Source organism: Marmota marmota, unplaced genomic scaffold (assembly GCF_001458135.2).
Source record: "Marmota marmota marmota unplaced genomic scaffold, marMar, whole genome shotgun sequence".
Taxonomy (NCBI): domain Eukaryota; kingdom Metazoa; phylum Chordata; class Mammalia; order Rodentia; family Sciuridae; genus Marmota; species Marmota marmota.
In genome coordinates, this window is record NW_025999990.1 from 17,751,189 (window position 1) to 17,775,919 (window position 24,731).

The 24,731-nt window shown below is 38.3% G+C and overlaps 1 protein-coding gene across 3 annotated transcripts; it reads right to left on the bottom strand.

The window, feature by feature from the left end:
* Positions 1-6,343: 6,343 nt before the first annotated feature.
* On the bottom strand, positions 6,344-24,337 carry Ska1 (spindle and kinetochore associated complex subunit 1). Of its 3 annotated transcripts, none has more exons than XM_048806215.1 (7): positions 23,907-24,337; positions 21,941-22,039; positions 17,612-17,736; positions 15,740-15,837; positions 12,702-12,848; positions 7,763-7,932; positions 6,344-7,017 (listed from the first exon to the last, which is right to left on the bottom strand). In XM_048806215.1, exons 2-7 carry the CDS (start codon positions 22,026-22,028, stop codon positions 6,869-6,871), a joined length of 777 nt encoding a protein of 258 aa, XP_048662172.1. In that variant the 5' UTR covers positions 22,029-22,039; positions 23,907-24,337; the 3' UTR covers positions 6,344-6,868. The 3 variants fall into 3 exon arrangements, with proteins under 3 accessions (XP_048662172.1, XP_048662170.1, XP_015337721.1); XM_048806213.1 differs by lacking the exon at positions 23,907-24,337 and adding an exon at positions 22,665-22,843; XM_015482235.2 differs by lacking the exon at positions 23,907-24,337 and adding an exon at positions 22,611-22,842.
* Positions 24,338-24,731: the final 394 nt, after the last annotated feature.

Here is a 24,731-nt window from a genome sequence, read left to right on the forward strand (position 1 = left end):
TATTGGCTGAAAAGAAATTTATAGAAAGGCCCTTATCAGTGAAGTTCCTTACTTTTAATTATGTAATTAATAACAGAATTTCAGTATTTCTTGAAGCTTAATAATTTATAGATTATTTGCTTAAAAGATGAGATTTCATGTAATTATCAGAATTTTTAAACATTTTTTATGACCCAGTCAAACAGAAGGATATCCTTTAATTTCAAATGAATGTATTTCCCAGAAGAAACTAGGAATATTAGAACTGTAGAATATCAAAACTACAGGTCCTTAGACAAACTTTTGTACAACCATCTCAGTACATACAGGAAGAAACAGGCAAGGAAAGGTGAAGTCACCTGACGATGATCACCAAATGTTTCAGTTAATGTACATTCAATAAATATTTATTCAGCGCCCTCTACTGCAGAGCCCAGCTAGAGAGGCTGAGGCACAGCAGTGAACTTATCAGATAAAATTCCTTGTTTATATGGTTTATATTCTAGTGGAAGGAGAAAGACAAAAAAAAAAAAAAAGTAAAATATCAGAACCATCAGACACATGTAAGGGCTGTGATAAAAATTAAGCAGAGAAGGGAAAAAGCAAGGAGTGCATAAGGGAAATGTGATATTTAATAAGGGGTGGCCAGAGAAGGCCCACGGGATCAGAGGGCACTTAGCAGAGGGACAGAGCAGGAAGGAGCAGGTCCCTTAGGCAGAAACAGCCACTGCACAGTAGTGACCTCTGGCCTGCTCTGGAAGCAGCAGAGGCTTAAGTGGCCAGAACACAGCCAGAAATGTGGGGAACAGGAGATGATGCCCTGGGTTGAGGAGGACCCAGGAAGGGCTTCGCGGGCCTTTGTAAGGACATGGCTTTTCCTGTGAGAAGCAGGAAGCTTCAGAGTAGCAGCGTGATCTAATCTAACTCACTCATGTGAAGTACAGTCAGTCACAGGGCCAGGAAAAAATCAGAGCACTTAGGAAGCTACTGTTTTAATACCAGGGAGAGGTGACATTGTTTGGGACTAGGGTGCCAGATATGGAGCTTGTGAAAACAAGTCAAATTTGGATTATATAGAGTTAAACGTTAGAGCTAGGAATAGACCTCAGGTTTCCTGGTGCCAACATGTCCCTTTTGACACACCATATTGCTGAACAATTTTTAAAGAAACCATTTTCAAGGAATAATGTGATTGTTTTAGTCCTGATTAATGATTACAGTTAGTCTTCAGTTATACAAATGAGGCACAGCTTACAATCACTACATTAAAAACTATCCATAATTAGAACAGACCACATTCACCAGCTTGGGCCATTAGAAGAAAGGACATTTTAGTGACCTCAGATTGTTGCTTCAGTCATTAGCCACAGGTTACACACTGCTCATCAGCAGCATGTCCAGGATTTAAACTCCAACCAGCCTTCTCATTCCAAAGTACATGATACTTGCTCAGAAAGTGATATATATATTTACTAATAGTGACTTGTGGTAATGAACTTCATTTATAAAAATGAGCACAATTTCAAAACAGATTGCCTTATAACAAGGTCCCAAAATGCATTTCATGGAGCATTAGTCTGCCAGAGATATTAATATGTATTCCTCAAAAACAGTTAAAGAAATAACACACACATTGTCTCTATTAGAGCTTTATAATGCAAATGGGCATAGTGAAGTACATGAGAAGTTAAGCAATAATAAAATCCATTTAACTTGGGCTGGGGCACAGTTTAGCATAGAGCACTTGCCTTGCATGCACAAGGCCTTAGGTTAGATCCTAAGCAGGCAAGAAAAAAAAAATCTGTTCAATTTAACTGTACATATCACAAACTCCTATAAACACAGAATCCTTTTTTAATTTATTTTTTATACCTGTAGATGGACAGCATGCCTTTATTTTATTTGTTTATTTTTATGTGGTGCTGCGGATCAAACCCAGTGCCTCACACATGCTAGGTAAATGCTCATCCACTGAGCTACAGCCCCAGCCCCCACATAATCCTTTTAAAAACCACCTACTATATTGAGACACTAGTCCTCAAAACATGCAGTTTGGGAAACATAAAACTACAGGTCTGTGAGCTTTATCTTGGCAAAAGGTCCCCAGAGCAAGGCTAACAATTTATTGGGGGTTCCATATCTGGGGCAGCAAGAGTGAGGGAAAAGAGACCCAAGACAGGGAAAGATGGAAAGCAAATCCAAAGTGATAACACACCTAAGCTCATCGCTGCTCCATGACCCATAATCGGCATAGCCAATCAATCACACAGGATGTCGCTGGACAGGCAGGTTAGAAAAACTATTCTTTGGAACAGTGTCTCAACAAGAGGTACAAAGAATTTATCTGCCACTTCATCTCCTCTCTCACTGGGAAAGTACCTTCTATGGGTGTATCCTCACAAATCTGGGTTGTCAACTGGCCTCCTCAAGCAGCTGCCCGGGAAGCCAATGCCCATACTCTGTGGCCAGCTGCTTCATGAGTCCAGGAGGAGAAGCCAGAACTTCCACAGCTAGCTGGGTTGGGTTTGAGGACTGGCACCACAGAGGCTGCCAATAGTGTGTGCCAAGGAAGCCAGAGCCTGACGATCGCGCAGAGGAGGAGGAGACTGTCAGGTGTGCCAGTGCCTGGGCAGCACCAGTCAAGACTGAGATGAGGCCAAAAGAATCTGAAGGGACACCCACACACTCAGTTAACATAAAGGAGGACAGGCATACCTAAGACAGGGCCATGTGTAAAGTACACCCAGGAGAAGTCCAGGGGACAGAATGTACCTAGGAGAGACTTGGGAGTAGAGCCTGCCTAGGAGAGAGGCCAGGACACAGTGTAATGAAGAGAGGTATAGGGCACAAAATGTACCCAGGAGGAATAGAATGGGATTGAGGTGGTAGTTCCCAAGATCATTTCTAACTAGCCTGTGTTTCCTGGGGTAAAAAAAAAAAATAGGGGAGTGGTTATATATAAACTTTCCTTAAAAAAACAGAATTTATAAAAGAACAAACTGAAGATTTTATCATGATAAAGGATTTAAAGTATCACAAGAATGAGGCCACAAAATTCTTTAGCCCAGGGAAAACATGAGGCATGAAACAAGTCACCTAGGTTGTTCTGACTTGGCATGCCATATTTCTGCCACCTCCCTGGCGCCATAAAGATAATAAATAAAAAAAGCCTTTCCCACTTGTCACAATTCCTTACTGGAATGTATGACATAAATGAGCAATGATAAATCAATGACTGTACAATGCTTGCTGACCCACGTGTTGTAACCCCCTCCTTGTTCTTCTTCATCTATACAACCAGATCCTGGGCCAGGGCGTCATTTTGGAGCACTGAGTCTGGGCCGTATGTTTCCTAGGCGGCCACCGCCATTTTGGCTTGAATAAACTCCTTGTTCTCACTTTGGGTGTGCCTACCTGAAGTTGAGGATGCTTGTATTTTTTTCCTGGCCAGCTACTACTTCCAGCCTGTCCACTGCATGCCTAGAATGGTGCACAAGCAATCTAATCAGTGAATAAAAACGATCACTGTTTTTCTTAAAATGTCCAGAACTAAAAAACATCCTGTGACTGGGCAATTAAGATCAGGTGTGCCCCAGCAGCTTGGGAGGCTGAGGCAGGAAGATCGCAAGTTCAAGGCAAGCCTCAGCAACTTATCAAGGCCCTAAGCAACTTAGCAAGACCCCGTTTCAAAATAAAAAATAAAAAGGGCTGGAAATGTAAGAAAGTGGTAATTGCCCCTGGGTTAAATTCCCTGTACTCTCTCCCTCTAAAAAAAAAGTCAGGCATGCATCATCTCGTCATAAACCTGGAACCCTCAGCAGCAAAGAGAAGGTGGCCACCAGTCTACAAACACCCATCATCCTCCTATATAAACTACTCGTACATCAGCTTCCCAGCAAGATAGATTTTGGATAAGTGTTCTCTGTCTTAAAGTTGCATTCCTTGACTTAACACTTTGTCTCTTGGTTTAACTGGGCTGTCATGTAGCCAATTAAGTGGGGAGGTCTGATAACATCCCCACTCACCCTCTGGATTGTAAATCAAATAAATACTAGTATCTTACAACCAACATACACAGAAGCTACAGAAGTTTCTGGGTGCCTACTGTCACAGCATGATGAGAACAGGAGAGAGCAAACGTGGCCTCAGGCTCTGCAGATCCTGTCAGAGCCAGCCCACTGGGACATGCTCCCTAAACAGATGGAGCAAAGAAAGGGCCAGCAATGAGCTGAGGGCACAGACTTAGGACTACAAAGTCTCTCAAAATTCGATTAAAAATGTGATTTTCAAGAAACAAATAAGAACCACCTGTTGTTTTGCTTGAAAATGAAGTTGGAATAAGAAATTAGTTCTTATTTTAAAATTGATACCATCATTATTCTTCATGGGATATAATTTTATCAACAATGTACCTAAATTTATACAATAAATCAATTATGTGCTAATGAATAAGATAGAGACTAACTATTCATCTTAGTATCCATTTGGTAAAAAATGAAACAAACTTGCTGACACAGTTGTTCAGCTGTGGAGGAAGGAATATTTTAAACAGAGAAAGTTTTTCATAGGGAAAAATGATTCATAGAAAAACATGAAGCAAGACTTAAAAACAAAATAAAGGATAATACTATCATTAATATTTAAATTGAGGCATAAAAATACAACTTGCCTGCATGTGAATTAAGGAGAAAGGATCAGTAATCAGGGCCTATACTCTGTGGTCACTAGTGAGGGTGTTAACAAGGCCATGAGGCCAGATGACACATTTTTTTTCTCCGCTGCAGGGATAAGCTTGCCAAGCAGATGGCACGGCCACAGATAGACCAGACTGTCTAACCAGGTGCAGAACAGAGCTCAATTCTTAAAATCCAATTACCCACATTCACATCATCCCCATCAACCTGTGCACACATTATCTTGCCATCATTTTTATCTCAACAGGGAAAATCTTCACTGTTTTCTTCTATATTACATTCACATAATACTTCTGACTCCAAACATGTGGAGTTCCCTCCATATGTTAGGAAGCTTTTTGTTGCTGTGACCAAAATACCTGACAAAGAACCATACTGAGGAACAAAAGTTTATTTTGGCTCACAGTTTCAGAGTTGTTCATGGTCAGCCTACTCTATAGCTCTGGGGCCTGAGCCTGAAATTAGGCAAAATATCAAGGTATAAGGGCTTGATGGAGGAATATTGCACCATTCATAGCAGTTAGGAAAGACCTTCCCAACCCCTGCAGGGAAGAAGTACCCTTCAAGGGCCTTCCCCCAGTAACCTACCCGCTTCTACTATACCCCACCTGTCTACAGTTACACCCAGTTAGTCCATTCAAACTAGCATGGACCGATTAGGTTACAGCTTTCATAATCTAATCATTCCACCTCTGATTATTCCTGCATTAACACAGGAGTTTTGGGGGGATGCTTCATACCCATAACTCCATCATATTCTCTAACTCTCTGGACACCCTGTGTGTCTTACAATTCAATTCTAACACTAACTACCTAGAATTAGTAGAGACCCCACAAGTTAAGGGCTTAGTCCTACAACACTGTCTCTATTTCACACACCACTCACAACTAATGGGTCCCCAGGTTACCCATACTTTTGCTCAATGAGCTACAAATCAGGGGTTCCCACTTCCCCTCATTATAGGTTTGATAATTTGCTAAGACTACAGAATTCAGGGAAATAGTTATGCTTACCAGTTTATTATAAAGGGTATTATAATGGATACAGATAAGCAGCCAATTGAAGAGGTACACAGAGTGACTTCCAGAAGGGCCTCAAGCACAGAAGCTTCTGTCCTTGTACAGGTGGGGTGCAACACCTTCCTGGCACATCAATATGTTTACCTACCTGGAAACTCTTCGAAGTCCACAGTTTAAAAATTTTTATGACTTCATAAAGTTGGCATGATTGATCACTAACACTATTTCCAGCCCTTCTTCCCTTCCTGGGGATAGCTGGGGAGCTAAAAGTTGCAGCCATCTAGTCATTGTGATCAGACCCCATCCACTGCTGTCCAGGAGCCCACCAAGAATTGTCTTGTTATAACAAAAAAAATGCACCTTTTTTAAAACATATATTTTTTAGTTGAAGATGGGTACAATACCTCTCTTTTATTTATTTTTATATGGTGCTGAAGATCGAACACAGTGCCTCACACTTGCTATGCAAGTGTTCTACCAATGAGCTACAACCCCAGCCCCCTCAAAAGGCTCCTGTTGCAAGGAAATTCAAAGGGATTTAAGAGCTCTGTGTCAGGAACTGAGGCCAAAGACCAGTAAGTACAAAAGATGTATCCCTATCCCTCAGGACATTACAAGGGTTTTAGGAGCTCCGAACAAAAAACCAAGGATGAATAACAAATATAAATTTATTACATCATGACATCACATTATCTTGATATACTTTCATTACAGGCTGAAGTCTACAGACAGGGTTATACTGAATACATTTTAGGTGAGCTGGTCCCTAAAGACATGTGGAAAAGCACAATAATCAGATAAGCCACCTTCAAATCCACTTCTAGGAAGTCACCTAGAGGCTGAAATGCCTTTGATGGAATTTGACATGGGTATCCTTGACCTCATCTTCTTGATTTTTTTTCTTGCGATATCACATCTATACCCGTTTCACGGGGTCTAGCACAAAACTAGACATGAGCAAGTTTAGTCCATGATGTGCCTAGTAGAGAGGCTTATGTGGTAGGTGATTAAATATTTGCTGAAAAGAAGTGACCTTTAAAATATACATACTTTATCCAAAAAGATCTTGTTTCTATAAGAAACAAATAGAAAATGAAAAGCTAAAGAAATTATATGTAAGAAAATCATAGGACTAGCTTCTATACTCTACTGTTTAATTCCAAAGCTTACAAGGGTCAGGTTATGACATAACGGGTAAGTCCTCCCCCTCGGACCTCTGACAGCCTCCGGCAGTGTCGCAAGATATTCAGGATCACATGAAATCTCTTGTCAGCTTTCAAAGTTGTGAATTCCTTTATGTCAGCTTCCACTATAAAATACTGTCCTGAAAATAAAAGTGTTAGTGCTAACTTTTATGAAGACAACTTTTAAGATGAGTCTTTAAGGCATTAAAGTTTGAATATAAATGACATTAGTCATTGTTACTGTCATTATCCAGTCAAAGTGAGAAAATTATATTCTTGCTAAACTAATTATTCTTACTAAAATTGCATATTTCAGTACGGTGACCCTGCTTATTAGATTACCAGCTGCCTGATGGTATCTCTTGAACAACTCACTTATCGAGAGGCATTATATGGTGGTGGTTAACAGAATGGAGTAGCCTTACCATTCAAGCGGATGACCTAGGATAAGTTAAACTCTCATCTGCAAAATGATATAGGGATGTGTGAGGATCAGACTTCAGCACATTCTCTGGCACAGGGCAAGTGCTATATAAGCAGGACCAACTAGTATCATTACAATTCTAATTCTCAAAACTTTGGGTATAGTTTCAAAACAGACTCTAAAGCAGTGTTCCTCAGCATTAGCCATGTTGGGCACGGTCCTATGCTTTGTAGGGTGTTTGAGCAGCACTCCTAGCTCCTATCCACCAGAGGCCAGGAGCACCCTTTACCCAGCTGCTACCACTAAAAATGTCTCCAGCATGACAAATGTTGTTAGCTGGAAAACTGCCCTGGTTGAGATTTAACCATCTAGATTTAGAATTTTCTAGAATCAGCTTTGCTGCTCATGATTAATCAGACTCCCAACAGTTGACAGGTACATGTATATGCATATCATTTTACCTTTAGTGTCCTTTGTTTCTTCATTAATAAATCTATGATAGAGATTTCTGGCCACAGAATTCATAGATGATTTTGGTTGATGTACAATCTTGTATTTACTAACTACTGCTTTGTTGATTTCTTTAATAACATCATTGATTTGACAATAGGTCAAGCGGGATTTCATGTACCTGTAAAAAAAATATATATTTTTCAAATTACTTTCTTTGAAAAATACAAATTTGTACTGTAGCAAAATATCCTTTATATATATTTTTTCTAATTTTCTTAGTTATTGATGGACATTTATTTTATTTATTTTTATGTGGTGCTGAGAATTGAACCCAATGCCTCACACATGCTAGGCAAGTGCTCTACCATTGAGTTACAATTTCGGCCCAAATATCCTTTATATTTTTTAAAAAACAATTTATATCAACTCTCAAACAGACCAGACACATCTCAACAGCTGAAAAATTAAATTGAGGTGGCAACATACCAGTGCCTAGCTTCCCTAATTCATATCTGGATGCATTAATCAATTTCTATTCTCTACCTATACAATATTTACACTCAAAATAGGCAAATTTTAATTTAAATGAACTAACTAACCACAAGATGTATTTATTTAGGCATTTAAAAATGTGTGCAAAGAAAAATTTCAATGTTGAGAAAGTATACAACCCGTAGCATCATTTTCTGAAAACAGTATGTGTTCAGTAGTGGGGGGCGGGCGGAAGGGAAGATGAGGTTAAAAAGGCCACAGGAAAGAAGATGATAGTGACAAAGAAGAACTGCTAGGGAGGGGACATAAAGAATAAGAGGCTTCCGAATTTTAGCACAAAAGCAGTCTGTAGCCATGCTCCTTTCTACTGGCTACCTCAAAGTCCTTCAAAGAATTGTTTCTTCCATGTTTGTCTGTCCTGTTACCAAGGATTCAGAATATAAAAATCAGAAACTCTCAACTCTGAGGGTTCTGGACACACCAAAACCAAGACTCAATCATCTGCCTCATTCTCCCCTCAACAAGCTGTTGCTTTGTGTTTCTTGCCCGAGTCCTCTGTGGGCAATGAAATTCGGGATTCCTCTGCATGTAACAAGCTGGCTCTGAAATAAAGTTAAGAAACAGAAAAACAGCAAAGAAACCACAGGACACAGGAAATAATGTTAGAAAGTGGGGATGGGACGGCTCTTCAACCTTAGGGGTCGAGCTTCCACACTGGAAAGAGAGAACAAAAGCCCATTTGCTTTATTTATATGTGGGAAGCATCAAAGATTTTTCATTGGATGTTCTTTTACCAAATAAGGTAGGAGGTGGGCTGTCCATTTTCCAATGGGTTACACCCCACTCTGCAGCTATGAGAGTGGTCTCCCTAGCGAAGCAAAGACAGAGGTCACATGCATTGTGCAATCCATTGAGTGGGAGGGGTCACAAAATAGTCTGCAATGCCAAACCAAAATCTTCCTGGCTCAAGGCCAAGTGAAGATGCACAGATAAGCTCAAATAATTTACGGGTGGCATTCCATGGTGAGTTCATCATGTTGAACTCTGTCAAAGAGTTTCTACTCAAGGTGGCAGTTTTCCAATCAAAAGTTTTTTAGTATTGGGCTGGGGTTGTGGCTCAGTGGTAGAGCTCTTGCCTAACTTGATTCAATTCTCAGCACCACATAAAATAAAGGTCCATCAACAACAAATAAAAATATTTTTTTAAAAAAGTTCTTTAATATAAAATAATAAAGGAATTTAAAGGAGAAAGCTCATATTTCCAAAAGCAATCATTTTCATTATTCCTCTTTTTCCCAAACTTCTGCAGCAGTTTTTTTCTAAACACAATTTCCAAACTCGATTCGAATACCATCGCTCTCCACAATGCACTTAGGAATTCCTCCAAGTCCTCTTGATTATCACTTTATTTCCTCTGAATCCATCCCCTATCTTTGCCAATGTTTTCCACTTTAACTCCACTCTCAGAATTAAATCTTTTAAATTAATAATTGAAAGTCAAACATTTGAAATACATTCTTCTTGATCATAATCTTTTAACATTGTGTCTCATTCATTAAATAATGAATTCCTATAAAATGAGTCCTCTACCATCACTGTTCTAATTTCCTTCACCCCTACACACAGCATTTTCTAAGAACTTCTTGTCCACTGCTCCTCATGGCCATTTGCTCTTCCCTGTAGCTCAGGTGATGACCAGCAATAACTACAAGCAAAACTGAACAGCATTAAAGTGTCAAACTGATTCTGTGGAAATAAAGTTGTCAGTAAAGGAAATGATGGAGTGACAAAACAAAAAAAGACTAAAGAGAAATGTCAGCCTCAATACTTGTCTCAAAATTGTAGCAGGTATCTTTCAAGGGACTACCTGGCAATAATTTTTAAGACAGTAGGTAATGCTAGCAAGGCTGAGACAAGATGGGTATTCTCATTTATACACTATTAATAGGAATAAAAAGGGGATGCAGAACTCTGATAGTAAAGAACTTTGAACTCCTCTCCTCTTTCCAGTCTTCTCAAGAACAAACTAAAACCATAACTCTTCTTCAATCCATCAGAGAACTGAGGTTCTAGGGCAAAGCATTGGCTCCCAAACTGAAATCACAAGGAAATACAGAGAAATTCAGCTTCCTGGGAAGAGAAGCCACTGAACTAGTAACTACAAGAATACTTTAACAGTAACTGATAAATCGCTTAGGTTCATTTTGAATTAGTTTGAAATCTAAAAAATCCTGGGAACCAGCTTAGGGAGCCCCCCATGTTCATTAGTTTTATCTCTAAGATAGCTTCCCCCTCCCAGCTTTTAATGGTGCAGTTCAAAGAAAAATTCTCTTTTAACAGCATGAGGGAAAACATAATCATTTTGAGATAGCTCAAGGAAAAATAACTATTGTGAATTATACCTACAGCAGTTCTCTCCTCCAAAGAAGAAACTAACAGAGCTTTATGGGATCACAGAACTTTAGGTCCTCTAGCTAAGAAACCAGAGTCAGCCCTTGGTCAAACCCACCGAAAAGCCTGAGAATTAACCACCAGATGATACAATGCTTCCTAACCACCATACTTTACCACCAGCCAACAAGTCTCTAATGTTAATAGTGGATCAAAATTGAGCAAGCTACAAGTCAGAATCTATTCAAGAAGGAGTTTCTAGGGGAATCCAAAAACAACAGGGAAGACAAACAATAGAAACTATAAGAAACTGAATACTCTGACATCTATAGCAAATATTAACAGCCCAGCTCCTAAACACAGCAACAAAAACCCTTACTAGAAGCCTCAGTTCTTATTACCAGGTACGCTCCACGCAGCTTGCTTTTTTTTTGGGGGGGGGGGGAACGAGGTGTGCTGGAGATTAAGCCTAACCTCTCAACAGAAAATTGCAAGGCATAATAAAAAGATAAAAAGCATGGTCTGAAGAGACAAAGCAAGCATCAGAAGCAGACTCAGTAATAACAGATTCTGGAAGAATCAAACTGCTAATTGAAATAACTGTTTAATATTCTAAGGACTTTAATTTAAAAAGAACAAAATACAAGAACAGATGGGTAAAGTAAATAGAGAGAACTCCAGAATCAATACAAAATGCTAGATATTTAAAAACCCTGGAACAGAAATGAAGAAGTTTTTGATGGGCTCATCAGCAGACCAGACACAACTAAGCAAAGAATTAGTGAACTTGAAGATATGTCAATACAAACTTCTCAAACCATATTGCGGAAGGTGGGGGCAAGGGACAGAACAGAAAACCCAAGCACTGTGAGGCAATTACAAAATGTATGGCATATGGCAGACGCACAATGGGACCACCAGAGAAGAAAAGATATGCAAAGAACTTTCACTCAACAATAAGAAAATAAACAACCCAATTAAAAGTTTTATATTAAAAAAGGGAATCCTTAAATAAATTATAGGATGGTTATGTAATGAAATATTACACAACTATTAAAATCCAAGTTTTCAGTGATAGTTAATGAAGAAAAAATTCCGGATTTAAAAAAAGTAAATTATAGTTTAACTACATTGTAAAAACAATCAGAAATACCTGTTATGTGTGTGTAATAAAATAAAATCTAGAAAGAAATACCATGTCTTTTCTGAGTGGTAGAATTACAAATGAGTTTTATTTTCTGACAATAAATATTTTCTAACTCTATATATATTATCTGTAATAAAAGGAACAATAAATGTAATATAATATAAAACTTAGAAGTTACATAAAACCCCAGAATTAGGAGAGTTTAAGAGCAGGGATTTCCATAATTACTTCCCCATTACTGCCATCTGTAACAAGCAAAGGAAACCTCCCTCTAGGGGAGGCATCTCATCTTATTCATTCCTGTGTCTCCTCAGTGACAAGGTGCTTAGAATATAGCAGACTCAACAAGATGTGGTACAAGAGACAAATGGAAACCACACATGTACTCTGTTCTAATTCTCAAATCTACACACATACTCAATTTAAAACTACCACAAAACTGATATACTTAGGTAAATCTGTATCACAGAATGGTCCTAGAGAAGACATAAGCAAAATCTCTAAATTTCTATGAAAAGAGATTTTTACAACTAAACAAAAAAACCTGATTTTGAGCATTTTCAACAAAATATTTCCTACCTTTTCATAACACAATGCAAAAATATTTTAGATAAGACTAGGATTTGTACTCCACATATTACAATTAATATAATCAGGCCTTATGATCTAAATAATCATGTATGTTGATTATTCAAAAGTTAAACATTAAAATCTATCTTGGGCTGGGCACTGTAGTGCATGCCTGTAATCCCAGCAGCTTGGGAGGCTGAGACAGGAGGATCATAACTTCAAAGCCAGCTTCAGCAAAAAGCTAAGCAACTCAGTGAGACTCTCTCTAAATAAAACACAAAATAGTGCTGGGAATGTGGATCAGTAGTTGAGTTCAATCCCCAGTACCAAAAAAAAAAACAACTTACGCAGGAACACCATTGAACTCATCAGTAGTTATAAACAGCATTTCTTTAATACTGTTAATACTTTTTTGTTCTTTGGGAGTCTTCTTTATGGATACAGATTCCTCAACTTTGACTGGTCCATCAGGGTCAAGATCTGGTCCTTTAACCCTGAAAAATAGAGATGTACATATGAACAGGTAATTGTCAAAATTAAGCAGTATCCTGGAAATTTTTCCCAACTGAAAATAATCAATAAACACATGACTCATCCTGTTATAATAATTTTATAGCCAACATTTTTCCTATCCCTTCACTATTAAGATTAAATAGTGAAGGAAATGTTAAAGAAAAAATAAGTCCCCAACTCTTCAATAATACAGCTATATTTACTCACATACCTGAAACATAGACTACATAGGATATATGCTAGACATCTCTTCCCAACTTCCATAGTTCTGAACTGCCAACATTACTCATCTTAGACCTCCATTTATTCTAATTCACCCTGTTGCTTGTGTCAGTTGTTGCCTATTATGGACTCATTGTAGTTGCCAGCAATGAGCACGGGTCACTATATTCAGTCTGCCTAACTTTATTTAATGAAAAGCCTGATGTAGCTCAAGAAAGACTGTAGCTTCTAGGCTGTTTAACTGCCAGGGAAGGAACAAAACTCTGTGGCCATAGTGGCTTGACCACTACAAGAAAGAAAACACCAGGAAACAAAAAATCCAACACAGAAGCAAGCATAGGGAATCCCCAAGACTACAGCTGAGCACCAGACAGAGAGCAATCAGGTAGGCCCAAATGGCTGTTGTGGGCTATTGAGATAAAGATGCCCAATGTGAAGATATCATCATCCTAATGTGAATGCTAATGTGAGACTCCACTGAGAAACTGCCTTACTTTTTCCTATACTTGCTTGTCTTCACCATATGCTAAGTAAGCGCCAGATTGCTCCTGCAAGCCCTGTTGTGTGTTATCAGTCAACAACAATCATTTCAACCTACAGAAAGGTTCTGCTTGACCTACCCCCAGAGAATTTCAACCCTCAGTGAACTCCTGTTCTCCTGTCATATTCCTGCCAGATGTCTAAAGTCTGACACATACTACAATCCTGAAGATATAGGTGATGACTCTGTTCTCTAGTATTCTCTCATAACCTTGTCCACTAGTCTTCTCTTCTTGCAGGAAAATTCTCAGGCATGCTGATCACAACCAGAGACACTGAAGAGCTTTCATTCCTGGAGACCTTCAACCATCAGCAGCACTATAATTCTTTTCCTAGTGGCAAGGTTCACTGTTTGCCTTTCAGTTTTCCAAGTTTAAACAATATACTATTTGTGGAAACACACATGAAAGGGCAGGATTGTCATCAAGGACAGGAAAGTGAGTACCTCTGTGACAGAGAGAGGGTCTGCATTAGGAGTATTTTTAAGGTATTGGTAATGTTCTGTTTCTTAAGTTGGCTAGTAGAACACGGATGTTTGTATCATTATTCTTCAATTTGTAAAAGTAATACTTTAATCACTTTTCTGTATATATGACACATTTCAAAACTTTTCTGTTTCTTTAATTGGGTCATGGAATGTTTTTATCTACTCAAAGTACTTTTTAGAAGTAAAATTTTGGTGGCAGAGAATAGAAGACATGGGAAAGAAGAAATACTGGAAGAGAAAACACAGGACCTCCCGAATCATAAAGTCAAAAGATGATGGAAGATCTTATACAGTCAGGCAGTAAGAATAAGGAAAAGGACGGACAGACAAAACCCCAGAGAAGCAGAATGGACCGGTGATGGCTACAAGACAGTGAGGCAAAGTAAGGATGCCAAGTCCCTGCTATTTGATGGGAGGACAGGACCAGCAGTTTGGGTGATGAGTAATAAGACAATTGGTGAGTTCTGCCCTAGACTTGCAAAGTTCGAAGAGAAAATATTTCCTTCATTAGATTCCCAGTAGGCCACGAAATCACTAGAACTAAGATGTGTCATGACTGGAGCTGGACATTTGTGAGCGTTAACAATAGAGTTAGTTAAGCAAGAGTAAATAGCTTCAGGAGACACTTGTAATTTATGGAATGGCAGAGGGAAAGCAAGCAGCCGGGTCAGATATGGGATAACAGCTAAGGAACCAACCACAGTGCAGAAGCAGCATCTCTAAAGGGGTAGACAATGCAGGACCTGGAAAGCAGAACCAGGGCTAGAGGGACTTCAACCTCTCTGTGACCTGCAAGCCATCAGTTTCATAAGAATGGTGGTAATGAAGAGCTAGGCACTAGGACTCCTGGGAGAAAGGTCAGCAAAACAGGAGGGGGGAAAGAGCTAAGTTGAGTGTTTCTTTAGCTATTTTTCAGAAGAGAAGTTTATCAAGTTTATTCTTACTCTAAAGCAGTCCAGGGAGAATATGCCTGCAGAGGATACTTGGCAATGCCTGAAGACCATCATTGCCACAACTAGGTATGGAGGAGGGATGCACCTGGCATCCAGAGGGTAGAAATCAGGGATGCTACTGAATACCCTAATCTCACAACAAGGAACTACCTGCCTAAAACAGCAATGGGGCTGAGGCTGAGAAACTGCTCTAAGAGAAAGAACGAGTGAGTAGAGAGCCTCGGGAGCCTGCCCCTCAGAAGCCTGCCTCATGTCTCTTAGCCATCACTGTCCATTACGCTTCTCTGAGGTTTTGTCTGCCCTTCCTTCCCTTGTTCTCACTGCCTGACTCTTGAGTAGGATCTTCCATCATCTTCTGTCTTTATAATTTGGGAGGGCCTGTGTTTTGTCTTCTAGTATTTCTCCTTTCCCATCTCTCCAGTTCTCTGCCATCAATATTTTATTTCAAAAACGCACTTCAAGTAGGGAAAAATATTCCTCAAAGATGCAGGATAAGAAAACTGGTGAAAATAGGAGGACATATAGTTTCTACTGCACATGACAAAAAAAAAAAAAAAATGGATTACAACCAACAAAATAACAAGCACATGATACAGAAAATGGTTCTGAGATATTTGTTTTCATGGGTTTAAGTCCAGATAGCAAGAAAAATAATTATAAGTATACTTACGAGCTCTGGGTTACGTTTACTTGAGGCAAATGGGAAGGAATATTTTCTTTGAGATGTACCACATCTTTATAGTCTTCTTCAAGAGACTCACAGAGTTCCTAAAATTTTTAAATGCTCATTAATTTCCTTCCTGTGTGTTATAAGATATTATAAAGACAAAAAAAAACTATGAACCATAATCACAGTGATTGTGAGGTTTGAGGATACAGAATGAAAGGGGAAAAATCACTGGGTACAGCAATATTTATTAAAAAAAAAAAAAAAAAAAAAAAAAATCTTAGGGGCTGTGGTTATAGCTCAGTGATGAACCACAAAGCTTGCACAGGTATGAGGCCTTAGGTTTGATGCCCGAAACCAGAGGAAAAAAAATAAATAATAAACAAGAGTTTTGGCTTCTAGAGCTTTTTGGACAGTGATATAATATTGTTCCCTACTAGACTTCATCAGAGAAAAATCACTATAACTACATTACAAAGCAAGATTGAAGTTTAAGTTTTTCCAACACTCTAACCTTGGGAAGCAACTAAGAAATAGATGAAAGACTGATCTTTTTTTCATTCTGATAAACTGCTTTTGCTAACTTAACCTGCATTCCCCAGTGTTACATATATGACAGTACCAAGTGACAATGCCTACACAGATGACAACTACGAAATGCTGCTTGGAATGATTTCATGTGGTCATGCATACATTCCAGCTTAATGAATATCTCTACTAGATCATAACTGAATTTTTAAAAAATCTTTAACTGCTGCTAGAATTTGAGGAAATGACATTATGCAAACTTTAATGAGAATACTCTGTACCTATTAGATTCCTATTATCTGGCTCCCAACCATAATGCAAACAGAAATTCCAAATATCCTTCAGTTCTCATTTGAACATTCTCTAGGTTTACCACAAATCCTGGGCGTTCTTGAATAGAATAGAGTTGAAATAGCGATACTGCTTCAATTTTGAATTTATGACAGCTTTTCTTTTGAAGAGTTAAATGATGCTCATAGACACTAATTTCATGTGGACTAATAGTGTGTGTGTTTGTGTATATATATGTGTGTGTGTGTGTGTGTGTGTGTGTGTAGGTATGTGTGTGTGTGGGCATATATATATATATATATGCACACACACACATACATACATATACATATATAGATAGATATGATTATACCCATTCCTATAGCTGAAAAGTCTTTACATAAGGATCACAAGTCTGACAGGGACCAGAGGCCAGATTGTTCAGCCCCATTGAACACGTCAATGGCCCTAAAAACACCAAGAGGTAATTATTGTACAGACTATTTTTTCATTAGGAAGTATACAGCACCTTTATTAGCTGAAGTCAATTAGAAGTCTTATTTAGAACAAAATGTACATATAAGTGAGGCTCAAATTTTCCTTTACTGAAGAACCCTTATATTACATTTTACAAAAATGTAGAAATACAGAAATAAAAAAAGGCTAAGAAATAACCCAGTATTATTTTTTAAATGCAGATCCTGAGATCTCAAGAGGTAAAGTGGCTTTCTTGGTATGGCAGAGGGTGCCAAAGGCAGCCACTGTGAGAACCCACGTCTTCTCACCTGAGGAAGGTATTCTTCACACATCACTCTCCCAAGGGACCATTTGCTTACATTAAACCTACCAAGAATTATTTCTTCTTTTTAGTAAAGTTCAATTCCACTGGCATGAAGAAATAGCTGTGCTCAGAATCCTTTATACTAGGATCATAAAATACAAACAGCACTTCACACCATTAATAATTTACAAAGCTAAGAACATTATAAACTTAAAGAATGCTTCCAGATTAGCTGGTAATTATGGAGTTTGTATTTGTTGCCTTTTTACTTTGTTTCTTCATTAGGAAAATAGTACCTTGAGTGAAGTATTGGTTTGTTCCTGATGCTGAATTTCCAATTCAAATTTATTTAGAAGTTCATTTACTACAATGATCTCATCTTCTATTTGATTTAATATTGACTTCAAGGTAGGTTCCTGGCCTGTTATAAACAAAGATAAAGTAGAAAACAAAGTATATGTAAAAACAATAGCATTCAATAACCATGCAAACTCTTGGGGCAGATAGCTTTGCCTTGGAAGCATTGGAGGTGCTTCATGCCGGGGACCTGTTTCCTAGAGACTCTACAGATGTCATTTCTAAGCATGGGAGAGAAGTAGGGGAAAGGCACATACAAGGAATCCTCTGAGGCTTTTGTTTTTAGCAAATTCCTTCATAATAATAAACACCTACAAATATTAGATAAAATAAACACCCCTCTACCTGCTTCACTGAGCCTTCTTAACAATAAGATAAATTCCCAAAGGTTCCAATGTGAAGAGGGATCCACAGACACTCTTCGTAGTGCACATGAACTGATGCTGCAGCAGCTCTGACCTAGGGAGTGTGGAGGGATGCTGGAGGAGACTGTCAACATCATCAAGTGGATGCATTTCACTTTAAGGAGGGTAGGATCCAAGGCTTTGTGGCTTCAAAATACAGGTGGTTGGAAATTAGTATCTCAAAGGAGGCCAGGACCCCTGTTCAAAGGATATATCTTCAGTGAAAGTTCAATCCCCAAATTCTAATCACAAGCTGGTGTTTTCAATTAGTCCTCTGGTATGTGTGTGGCGGGTAGGGGTGGGGTTGAGAGGAGTTCTCTATGGCAATTTGTAATATAGGCCTGGGATTCATATTTACACTATCTAAAAAGTTAGAACAAATGAAAAATTTTTTTAAAAAGAGTAATACTGTGAATTGAGATGTGTACTTGGCTATAATATACATTTGTCATTTCTTGAACAAACTTTTCATCAATTCCTTTCTGAATTATATTTGTGTTATTTGAGTCAAAAATTGACTTTAACCTTAAGACAGAAAAAAAAAATAATTTTTCTGTGTTTAAAGTGAAAAAAAAAAAAAAAAAGTCCTAAAAGAGACAGTGACATAAAAAGTCATGGGCTAGTGATAACTCCAGGGTGCAGAGAAGAAACACACACAAGAAATGTATAAAGAAGAAACACACACAAGAAATGTATAAAGCAGCAAGTTTTCATATTCCCAGTTCCACCTCCTAGTGCCTCTCTCTAGCTTCATAAATTTGAGAATGGGAAAACCAGAATCCCTTCCTCCTTAGAAACAGAAGAAGTAATTAAAAAAAAAAAATATGAAGGGCAGAACAAAAGCACAAAAGAAAACCTACAGTCATAATTAAACCTCTCTGTCTTCATTTCCAGCAACAAAGCAATGAAAAACATAAATAAAAGCACACTTTGGCCATACTTGTAGATTATAAAGGCAGTAGACTGAAAAGGCTAGATTCTCCAAACTTGAAAACAGAGACACCAGTACCTAGGCCTATGGTCACTATGAAAGTATATAGAAGACAGACTAAGTACTGAGTCTGGAACCTAGTAAAACACTCAGTGAATGCTAACTGCCTTTCATCATCATAATAAGAAGCAGTATATTATTCCATCTAGTTGAGCGATGCTAATTGACTTTGACACTCAGCTCATAACAATTAAAATAAATTAATAAAAGTTGTGGAGTATCAGGAGTCCACTGTTCTTGCAATCTGTTTCTAGACTCCCTCTCCTAGGCTCAGGAGCCCTTGGTTTCTGTGCTACGCAGGTGCTGAAAGAACCATAGGGAGAACGTGGAGGACTCAGAAAGCCAGGAAATGATACCCCCTTGTTCCAGCAGCTTTAAAAAAAAAAAAAAAAAGTCATTTTTCTACTTCTCAGCAGTGGAAACTTTCATTTATCATTGTCTAATTGGACATGTCTTGTTAAAGATTCTCTTTTTAGTTCTACAGGTCTATCTATTCATAACATTATGAGGTGTGCACTGATTTCTCTGAGTTTATAACATAAAGCAATGTTTGGCCTAATGATCTTTTGGTCAGTGATGGACTTTATGCATATGATAGCTACATTATAAAGCATAGGCATGTAGTAATTTAAAACGTAAGTGTCAGCGCACAGCATGATATTTGCAAAAATGACAAAATCACTTTTGAGTGCATATCTTTGAATGTATGCCCATCATTTAATGAGGGACCTTTGTACACATATACATATAAGTACAGATGTAATTAATAAATATTTATGTCTCAAGTCTTTCAATTTTATTTCTTACTAAAGCACCAACATTTGACATTACTGACACACTGAGCATTAGTTCATTTTGAATATCTTTTAATTTTGCTCTTTTACTTAGAATTTTCTATACTCTCCTTTTTATAAAATTTGCCTTTTTCAAACTATGGAGATTTTGATGATTAATTAACGAATTTTAGGCTTTACAATAACCAATATAAGTAATAAATCCATTACTCTAAATAAAATGTTTTCTAGTACCCATATAAAATTCTTTTCTCCTCTTCTTTGTCACGTTTTTATTTTTATTTTTTTATTTTTTATAGTAGATGGACACAATACCTCTATTTTATTTTTTTGTGGTGTTAAGGATCAAACCAGTGCCTCAAACGTGCTAGGCAAGCGCTCTACCAACTGAGCTACAGCCCCATCTTGCTATCACATTTTAAAATAAATTTTGACCATTTTTAAGGTTAAAAAAAAGTTCTAAAATTTCTACTGAGAATAATTTCAGAGAGTAAAAACAAAGCGGATACAATATGTCTTCCTTGTGCACTGGTATCTCATATAACTTTTAGGCATCTAAATTTTTAGGGTCTTTTTTTTACTGATTTGAAGCAATATAATCAATTGAGTAAATTCATTCCTTTGATAGTAGTCAGCTAATAGGTTATAGTAGCCAAAATGGCAGACAAATTACCTGGCTTTAATAAATAGGCTATGAAAACAAATTATTCTCCCCATCTACAAAATAACAATTGCCCAGTACATAGTAATCTGTTTAACAGGCCTGACTGCTTCAGATTGGCCTCTGCTTTGGTGGCCAGTTGAATCTAATTTTACAGATCTCCAAGTTAGATCTTTTAATTCAACTGTAATCATGCCTACAGAAAAAGAATCAAAACAAGGCAGCTTATTAAAAATCCAAAAATCATTTTTAACCCCCCACCAAAAAAAAAAAAAAAAATTGGCATAGAAGTAGAAAGGATTCTACACTGGAAATCAAGATTCAAACTGTCATTCCAACTGAGTACTCATGAGCTGGGGAACTGGGCAAGCCACTGGACTTCTGAGAGTCTCAGTTTCCTAATGTGTGAAATGATGGGGGTTGCTACACTGAGTACACAGTGCCTATAGCTTTTCTAGAGTATGTGAACCATAACTAAAATGGAGGAAGGAACTTTATTAGAAGTTCTCAATAATGATTGAGAATATAGTTCTTGGGAGGGTATGTGTAAATCAAAAGAGCATATTCAACATGGTAATTTCATATTTGAAAATAGCTCTAAACTATGAATTCATAACACAAACTACACTAAAAGTTCATCATAATCTTCCCAGTAGATGGAATTCCATCTATCAATAAATTTTTTTTTAATTTTTTTGAGTTGTTGATAGACCTTTATTTATTTACTTATATGCCGTGCTGAGAATCAAACCCAGTGCCTCACACATGCCAAGCAAGTGCACTATGGCTGAGCCCCAGCCCCAGCCCTTATCAATAAATCTTTAACTCTTCTAAACAAGGCTGTGGGAAACCTTTTTTTTTTTTTTTAACATTTTCAACTTGACAAGGATCATCTGTTTCTTTGAACTTTCATTACATCATCCTTTCCCAGCATGTCAAGATATTTTCAAAGACGGTTATAACTTCCAATTTGTAAATGTAAAAAAAAAAAATTCATTTTTAATTAGCTGTTTCTGTGATATAAAGGAATAAGCTTTCTACAGAGCAGGCAGGGAGATGGTTTATGGACTAAGTCCATCTCTGAATCTTCCACTTCAGTTGTTTTTTTTTTCCCCCCACCCCTTTTCTTTTAGCATATATATTAAGGTTGAGAACCATGGATGCCACATACATTTCAAATCTTACTAGTGGCATGTACACACACACACCAGAAAACTATAAGTAATGAAGTTAATGAATATTTAGCTCATCGGCACAAGTATCCTCTGCAATATTCAACAAAGTGTTTTAAAAGTCACTATTCAAAATCTAAAATTACCTTACATACATTCACTTAATCAGTCATAAGATATCATTTAAAGAGGAACAATAATCACAATGCATTTTGTACATAGAAAGTCAGTGAATCTTTTACTTACCAAGGTTTCTTAATGACAGAGTTTTTTTAATATTGCCAATCTTTTCATTAACATAAGAGCATAATTGTTCCAGATCTGAGGAAGCCATCCTTTAAGTCTCTGAATAAAAAATATATAAACACATTTTTTTAGAAAAAGAAAAGCTAGACAAATTTGTTTATTTTCAGAATCCAAGAATAGTAAATATGAGTAAATCACTGTTCCTTGAAAGGAAAGTATAAAACTCAAGAACAATTCCTTTCAATTCTACAAAATTCAGTTTCTAACCAAAGCACAGTACTGACGAGTCTTAGCCAGCCTTCTGCGGTCAACGGATTCCAAAACAGGGTACAGGGGATAACCTGGGTCATTTCCTTAAGAATTCAGTTAAGACCAAAACATTATTTCCACATAAGCCAACATTGATACTTTCTTTTAAAATGCAAAATACATATGCATTTTTAAAAAATCAATGTAATTTCAAAATGGGCCCAAAGAAGCATTGGGGTGGGCGGGGTGGGGCCTTCACTGTCTGAGTTTGGTAATGAGGCGGAGAGAGGGAAAATAACTGTTTCTAGTCACTCCCAGCATAAGTGAGAAGGGGCCGCTCCAAAGTAATCACTCAAACTAAACCAAGCCAAGGACTCTCCAACCGGTGCTCCGCCCCACCCGGTGCTGCCCGCGTCCCCACCTGCCAAGCGGTGCTTCCGAGGTGAGAGACCCCGCCCCAACACCAGACTCCGACCTCTTGCGGGTAGCTGGCGGCTGGGTAGCAAGCTGTAGATATTCCGGTCTCGGTGGGAAACCCGGATCGCGGCAAACAGCTCCAGGTACGCAATTCAAACGACCCGCGGGGCCCAGCGTTGCGCAGGCGCACATACGCGTTCTCAGAGCCGGCTTGGCGGCTGAGCGCGTTGGGTGTCTCCGGAGCGGGGGCGGGGCGGGGGCAGGGGCGNNNTATACACATCTGAGGGAGCGGGGCCTGGTCGGCCCCAGAAGATCCCGCGTGATCTCTGTCACTCACTTAGACCTAAGCCCCGCCCTGCCAGGGTACAAGCGCTTCAGAAAAAAGCGAAACCCGAGGTTCACGAAATCAGCTGAGCGGAGGGCAATCACCAGGGGCAACTTTTACAAAGTCAATGTTTAGGGAACGAATCAGTAAAATCAGACACTTGGAAGGTGAGGCCCAAGCCTTAGTATGTTTTAAAATACCCCACATTATTCCCAAAGCAGCCAAGATTGCGAGCTAACAGGCAGAGACTGTGGGACTTATGGCTTCTTAAGGGGAAATATCTAAAACTAAAGTTTGGTTTTGTTATGGGGAGCTGCTTTAGAAAATACTCTTATGTCCTAATTCAAACCAAAGAGAGCTTTATTTACCTGGCCAGGAACTGTCTCCCACCCATAGAGACTGAAGCTCTGTGGGAGAACAGCAACTTCCTGGCCTGTGTCTTGGGAATTTAAGGACAAAAACTATAGCTTAGGGACTTTTCTTAGCGTCATGCAAGCAAGCCAGTCACAGAAGATTAAGACAGCAATTAGCACAACAACTCAAGACAATCGCATCTTGGATCTGAGCAGGTGTTAGACAACCTTATCTTGAGTTCCAGCAGGTGGTTAGCCAGGTGAGAATCTACTTCAAAGTCTTGGGTCACCAAGACCACCATATCCTTCCTGGGTTGATTACATTTTGTGGGGTACGAAGTACATAAAACAATATATTATAAGAAAACAACTTTCATTTCAGTTTCTCAGAAACAGCTCTTGTAATAGATTTTTTTTAATAGAAGGCAGCAAAATGGAGTCTAAGACCTATGACAGTTCTTGCTTTATAATTGTCTTATCTCACTTATCAAAATCTTATATCTGTAATCTATATTTTTTAGTAATCTATAACCTATAACTTACACTCTTATTGATTTTTTTATCACTTCACACCACAACAGTTAAAGCATCCCAGGGTGATAGATCCGAAGTCATCATGTACCTGGGTACCTTCATCCTTTGGCTCTGCCATCCCGCATTTTGGCCTTCAATTGGCTGTGGTACAAGAGGGTCTTTCCAGTCTCTGTGTTCAAGTCTTGTCTCAGGCAGAAGGAGAAAGAGGTAAGGGTGATAGGCTCACCCACCAGCAGAGCCAGAACCTTTGAAGATTTTTCCTGCAAGCTGCATCCAATGACTTCTATCTGATTTTCACTAGTCACTCACATCTGTGAGGGGAAAAGTCTTTTAAATTTTTTTTTTAATTGCCTTCAAAATATTAAAGAATTTAAAAGTGAGAACAAGAACATAAATACTGGGTAGGTGAAGGACTACTAAACATATCACCTCAAAACAGATACTCTGGCATATGGATTATTTTGTTAAAGGCACCTAAAGCCATTAAATACAAGAAAGGCACACTGGCCTTTTTTCTCCCTGAAGGCAGGAGATGAAATTCCCATGTGAAAGATGACCTCACTGTACCAAGAGGAAAGAGACAATGTTATCACCAGAGATGGGAAGTTAAGGCTGACAGAAATTGTGAAATATACACAAGTAAACCTTTTTAACCCTTATATTCCTAGTCATTCTCTACAATTAACGAGTCTAGCCCAACCTCTTGTCACATGTTCCCAATTTATTATTCTTTGCCCAATCTAGTATATAAGCATTCAGGTCTAACTACTTCTTTGGGTGTTCATTTTCCTGTGAGGGCTTCTGGGTACATGTAAAAAAATGTATTAAAATGTGTATACTTTTTTTTTATATCAGTGCCAATCGGAGACTTTAGGATGGTGGAAGAAAATGTTTCCTCCCTTCCATAGGCAAA